Genomic DNA, 6836 nt, shown 5'->3' on the forward strand with positions numbered 1-6836 from the left:
AAAGACTAGGAAAATCATTTCTCATTATGGAAATCTGAAAATAGTGCTGCTTTTTATGGGAAATGGCAAACTCGAATAAACAATTTCAAAGTCACTCAACATGATATTCGAATATGTGGTCCCAAACCCCCAATAGCAGAATTACTCAGGCATATATTACAGTACACTTGTAATTTATTGCCATCCAACTTTTGGTTTTTTCCTAAAGTGAAATGCTATGTAAAGTTGTAAACAACTTATTTTGATAATTATATTTGACAACTACATAAAATTTAAGAGAAATATGCATTTAACTTGATCTAATTTATCATCATGTGTCAAATAATTTAATATTTTTATATATATTATTTAATTAAAAGATTAATAAAATAGATTCATTTATTAAATTTAGAGATTTGTTATTATAAAAAATTCATTAATTCTCAGTAATAAGTTTGAGCTTTGATATTATAATGATTTTTAAATAAAATCTTGATTAAGAAGATTAAAATGAAAGAAGAAATGAATTTTTTGTTAGGTCATTCACTAATTCATTATATAGTTTCATATGTTGCTTTGAGCCTTTGACATTGGAATATGGAAATGCTATTGATCTGGCCATTGTTCAATGACGATGCAGCAAGGTTAGACCATGCCAAGAAAAACATCACCAAAGTGACAGTGTTCCCTTCTTGATGGTTCGATTGCAAGTTAATTAACAAGCAAAAGGGTAAGTTAAGATACTCTTTCTGACCTTTAGGCTCTTTGTTATTTTGAAGGTTAAATATCTTGCGTTGTTTTCTAAAACATAACCTTAGCTGCTTATCTGAAATCTTGCTACATTGTTCAACTTTTTCAAATGCAACCCCCTTCCCCTGTAGCCTAAGAAAGAAACAAGTGCAACTCAAGAACTGGATTGAAGTAGTCAATATAGATTGATGAAGGTGAAGAGCCAGATACCTAGAATCTAAGTTACAAAATTCATTGGGTGCACAACCACATTCTGCATGCCTTTTCCCACTCCAAAGAGGATATATTTTTGAACTGGAAGGAACACCGACACTAGAGTTCAAGGGAAAAAAAAAACAATTTGAAAATTTATTTTCAGTTACTAATTTTATATATAATACTCTTGATGCAAAAAAGAAAGTAAAAAATCAAGCTCAAAAGACCCAGACTAGCAGGTTTTGGTAGTATAGCTTCAACACTAAGGATCTGTGTCATGGCTCTGAAGCATCTCAACCACTTGGCTCATAGTTGGTCGTGCATCTTTGTCTTCCTCTACACATTTCAAAGCCACTGCAACTAAGACCTTCATCTTATTCACATCAGAATCTGTCCCAATGGGTGGATCAACGATTTTCTCCGCCCATGATGCCACTCGCCTTTTCTCTCTCACAGATGTTTTGAGCCTCCCATTGTATGTGTCTACTCCATTAACTGCTTGGATATCTGCTGTTGCAGTTCTTCCAGTTATCATCTCCAACAGAACAACTCCATAGCTATACACGTCGACTTTAGATGTGATTGGTAAGTTAAAAATCCACTCAGGTGCCATATATCCTCTGGTTCCTCTGATCATTGAGAATTTAGAATCCTTGAGGTTATCTCTATTTAGCAGCTTAGACAAGCCAAAATCTGATACCTTTGGCTCATAGTTTGAATCAAGAAGTATGTTTTGCGGCTTTATATCACAATGCAGAATCCACTCCAAGCATTCTTCATGTAAATATGCTAGACCTCTCGCTGTTCCGAGCGCAATGTTATACATCTTGCTCCAGTCAAGTGTATTATTCAATGAGAGGCAATCTGCCAAAGAACCATTTTCCATGTACTCATACACCAGAAGCCTATGTTTTCCCTCTGCACAATATCCCCACATTTCAATCAAGTTCATGTGGTTGAGCCTCCCAATGGTGCTTACTTCGGCAAGGAATTCATCTTCTCCTTCTTTAGCTTCGTTGAGTTTTTTTATCGCGACAAGCCTTTGATCCGACAATAGTCCTCTGTATACAATTCCTCCTGCGCCCCTTCCAATCTCTTGGCTGAACCCGTTTGTTGCTTCTTTCAGCTCCGAGTAACTAAATTTCCTAAATCCCAATTTCACAAGCTGGTAGCCATGCTGATCTATACCAGATTTTGAGTTGGTCCTCATCAAGAAACACCAAACTACAAGAATGCAAACCATTTCAAAAGCTCCAAGCGCAATAGCAAACCACAAGAATAAGTATGAGAAGCGATTTACATGTTTTTTAAAATACTCTCTATAAATTTGTACATAACAAATGTGGTCATCTTTCTTAACAGATTCTCTATTGCTGGAAAAACTCTTAGCTCTTGGAACTCTCAAGTAGGTTACTCCTGTTAACTGCGGTGAATGTTCTCCATTGCGCAATTGTATTTTGGTATAGCACAAGAATTGGCCACTTCCCTCATCAAATGAGTACTGGAAACCTTTGCAATTGCAGTCTTCTATGCATAAAGTCTCACAGTAACTGTAGGTATGATTTTTGACAAAATTATTGTCATAACCATAAAGCTCAACATTCTGCAACTCCAAGAAGGTAGACTCACTTTTGTTGCAAGTAAGGGTAAACGCAGGTTCACACCCATAAGACCAATCATTTTGATTCTTCACTCTATACCATGGAAGACAAGAACATTTCCTTCCATTCTTTTGATCAAAACTACATACAGAATTAGGTCCACAAATTCCATGAATGTTGCAGCTATCAGCAATGGCTTGCCAAGAAACATACCATTTTCGTTGTGACAGATCTCGACTATACACACGAAGATTTCCATCAGAATCTAATGTTAGTCTTCTTTGTAGAGCCAAACCATAGTCAGATGTTCTAATGGTATAATTATCCGACGAACTGAACTCTCCAGGAGAATTCAGCACTGCAACTCTGCTGCTATTATAAGTAAACCTACCAGCTTGCCAACTTACAAGCCAAGGAACTGGCCAATAAGTGCTTGAAACATCAGGGCCGTTGTAAAGAAGACTAAGAACATTGTCACTGTCAAATAACAAGTTATAGAAACCGGAAGATCGGTTGCTTTCGCTTCTTCCAGATACTAGTAGTGTTTGTCTGGTAAGAAGCTGGCCAGGAAGGAGTGTGTCAGTTGGAGAGTCAAAACTTTGCCATAGAACAGTTCCTTGCAACTCATGTAAAACCAGATTTCCATCATCATTGAGGTACAATTCTACATGTTCATGTGATTCTGTTCTTGAAGACCAAGTTTGGAACCGACCTGCAAGGTTATTATACTCGGGAATTTAGAAAATTTAATTAAGTCATGGAACACTCGAATCATAAACTCATACAAGTTTACATTTTTCAAAATAATGTATATCTTAGTTACTTATTAGGTGGGTCGATTAACATCGAGACCATTGCGTTTGTCATGTATTGTGTTTAAGGTAAATTTGTTTATGTTTAAATAAATCTCTTGACCACCTCATTCATAATTTTAATTAATTAAATGAATATTATATGATAAACATTTATGAGTTTCTAATCATACAACATTAATGAACGAAATATCATAAAATCTGAACCGTTGTATATCGAACTAATATAGTAATATGTGTATACTACAAATTAATTACCATAAATTTATGTATAAATATATATTTGTTTCACGTATTTTTTAACTAAATAATCAGTCATTGGAATAACCAAACATGTTGTAATAGAATAATCAATTTATAATATACGTATAATCATAACTAGAACAAAAAGATAGATGTAAGCTACTAAACTCATTAGTAGAATAGAGATTACTTAAACTTAAGTTTGACCAAAGAAAGATTATTTAATGCATGAATTAAGTGAGAGTTTGATAAAGATGCTTACCTGCATCCACTAATTCAAGATTACCGGCGTGCGAGAGGGAAAGCTTGGAGTACTTTCCGTTCACCGGTTGGTCACGATTCGCAGTCCAAACGACGGTAGGGATATTTTGGGAATTAGGCTTTTCGGTGTACCACACGGCGAAGCAATAAGCGTTGTCGCCGACTTCGAAAAACCCGGCGGAGAAGATGCCGTTTTGCGACACAATGATGTCTTGTGCAGGTTTCTCTGCAGAGAGAGAATAGCCCCTGGCAAGTGATGTAAATGCAGAAGATGAGAGATCAAATGAACAAAACAAGATAAGAAGAAACGGTAGCTTTGACAAAGCCATGGAAGAAATATTGGCAAATAATTGATTTCGTTATGTCGTAGTAGTGGCTTAGTGTCTCTGAATATGCAAGAAGGAAGAAAAAAAAGAAAAAAAAAATGTATGTTTGCGTAGTCGATTATTGTTTCGTTCTTTGTTGGTTACTGGTTATATAGTGGCTTAGTGTCTTCGTTTGCTGCATTCACAACAAAGCTGGTTTCTCACTGTCTCTTCCAACAAGTCAACTACTGATTTGCTATGTAGTGAATTCGATTTAAGATATTCGGTTAGACAACGTTATGAATAATGCTGCAAATCTAAATTTTTTTATATAAACAAATCTAATTAGGTTAAATAATCAATTAATCATCAATAATATTTTTAATAGTGTAAAATTATATTACATCTAATAATAAAAAATTATTCATTTTTTTTTATGATTAAGTGTTGGCTACAAAACACAAAAATGACTGGTTCCTAAATTTTTTCTTAGTATTAATTAGAACGCGTGACTAGTCGGAGGAAAGCATGCTCTGGAAACTGAAACGTGGTTAAATTAAACAGTCCCAACTGCGCAAGTCTACATTTCTTTTTTTCGCCTGTACTAACACTGTGTTTGAAACAAAAGAAAACTAAACGAAAGAAAGTAGAGAGAATGAAAATGAATGGAAAACTTAGTTTTCCTTTGATTGGATGTGAAAGGAAATTAGATGGAAAGGAAAAAAATTGACGGGACCATGTTTAAGTTTTCACATCACTTATGCGAAGAAATTTGAAGAAAATTTGTAAGTAAGTATAATATTATAAATTTATCCTTTACGAAAGAACATCTATCCCCATGCTCGTATAAGCATGGATGATGTTTCTGTTCGGCGCCACCTTACCACTCTGGTTGAGGAGAGCCTCAAGGTGGCGGGGATTTGTGGCAAACTCTTAGATATTTTTGAGAAGGCTCCTCTCAGCTCTTTAGGGATGACCTCGAGGGTCGAGGAGCTGGAAGGAAGGCTTCTTTTATATCAAGAGCAGGAGACGGAGTTGAAGGAGGAAGTCGCCAAGTTGAAGGAGGAGAGGGATAGCCTCCGGGAGAAGGAGAGGAAATTGCAAGCCCAATGCAACATGGAGGTGGGCTTGAGGAAGACAGCACAAGACAGCTACCAAAGTTTATTTAACGATCTTGTGTCTGTAAAAAATGAGCTGCTGAATTCTCAGAGGGCTTATACCGAGTTGGAGGACTCTATTGCTGATGGGGCTGAGGAGGCTTGGAGGATCTTTAGGGAGCAGGTCGGAGTCATTGCTCCTGGCCTGGACCTTTCCCCTTTAGATCCTGATAAAGTTGTCATTGATGGTGCCATTGTGGATCCCCCTGTTCCTGAGATTATTTCCGAGTCAGAATTGAAGACTCGGGGGCAGAGAATTATAGAGTCCCCTCCTCGCTCTAAGGATGCTCCGAGTTCTTCTACAGTTCCTCCGACTTCCTCTTCATCTCCTATGGATGCCTCTCTTCCCGGTCCTGGTGCCTCTGGTGGTGGTGATCTGTCTACTGCTCTTGCAAAAAAGTAATTTGTTGGCTATTTGGGGGCCCGGCCTGTGGGTCCCCTCTTTTTTAAACTCTTTATTTATTTTTGGCAGCGTTTGAACAATTTTTTGGCCTTTTAAGGCCGTAAACAAAACATTTAAAATACCCTTTTTTAATAAGGGTTTAAGTTAAAAAATAAATACCCTTTTTGGATAAGGGTCTAAGTTACCTTATGCGTGCATGCTTTTCTGATTGCGATTTTTTTCGAATTCCCCTTGATCTTTTCTGGAAAACCTTTTCTTTGGCTTGTCTGTCTTTCCGAGCCTTTTTGTTTTAAGGATCTTTAGGACAGCCTTTTAATCTTTTCTTGGATTTTTTCCTACCTCTCTTTTGTTATTCCTAGTACTCAATTTCGTTTCATTGAGTTTTTATGACTTAGGTTATTTTTGCGATTCGTTTTCTTTTCCTACTCGGTTCTTTATTTCGACTTATGAGTCGGAACGTTTCCGAGTTTCTTACGATCAACTTATATAACCTCTTTACACCGACTTGTACCTCGTCGTTTTATCCTGACGACCATCTAGGTCGGTCATGGGATTTTTACGTTTTGTCGAGCTTAAGTCGGCGCGTTTCGTAGAAAGAGAAAGCAACAAAGGAATTTTAGAGATATTAAAAAGATTTTTATTAATTGGGGAGGTACTTTATTGCTACTAAGGGCTTGGACAGTCTATTTCCCTTAGTCCCTACTATGATGCCTCATTAAAAACCCTTCTCCAAAAAAAACCCTTTGGTTTTGGGAAAAAATCATGAAGTTGGGAAAAGAGTACATCAGGGAGTAGAGTTCGCTTTTAGCTATAGTACATTTTCATATTACAAGCATGCCACGACCTTGGTAACTTGGTGCCGTCCAAGTCGGTCACTTTATAATAGCCTTTTCCTAAGACCTCATTGATTTTGTATGGTCCTTTCCAGTTTGCAGCGAGCTTTCCTTCTCCTGATTTGTTGACTCCAATGTCGTTTCTGATCAAGACCAAGTCACTTGGGGTGAATGCTCTTCGAATGACTTTTTTGTTGTATCTTGTAGTCATCCTTTGTTTCAACGCTGCTTCTCTTATCTGGGCTTCTTCTCGGACCTCGGGAAGCAAGTCGAGCTCCTCTTTATGCCCCTGTATAT

General features: G+C 37.0%; 1 protein-coding gene across 1 annotated transcript; it reads right to left on the minus strand.

Annotated features, from left to right (window-relative positions):
• Positions 782-4408, minus strand: LOC107605016 (putative receptor protein kinase ZmPK1). Its single transcript, XM_016306750.2, has 2 exons — positions 3843-4408; positions 782-3237 (listed from the first exon to the last, which is right to left on the minus strand). The coding sequence occupies exons 1-2, from the start codon at positions 4168-4170 to the stop codon at positions 1187-1189; spliced, it is 2379 nt and encodes a 792-aa protein (XP_016162236.1). The 5' UTR covers positions 4171-4408; the 3' UTR covers positions 782-1186.

This window comes from Arachis ipaensis, chromosome B06 (assembly GCF_000816755.2).
Source record: "Arachis ipaensis cultivar K30076 chromosome B06, Araip1.1, whole genome shotgun sequence".
In the NCBI taxonomy this organism is placed as follows: domain Eukaryota; kingdom Viridiplantae; phylum Streptophyta; class Magnoliopsida; order Fabales; family Fabaceae; genus Arachis; species Arachis ipaensis.

Excerpts from the sequence above, each read along its gene's own strand:
- LOC107605016 (XM_016306750.2), bottom strand. The coding sequence starts at position 4,170 with ATGGCTTTGTCAAAGCTACCGTTTCTTCTTATCTTGTTTTGTTCATTT. Across the intron at positions 3,238-3,842 it reads TCTTGAATTAGTGGATGCAG|GTCGGTTCCAAACTTGGTCT; the intron begins GTAAGCATCTTT and ends ATAACCTTGCAG.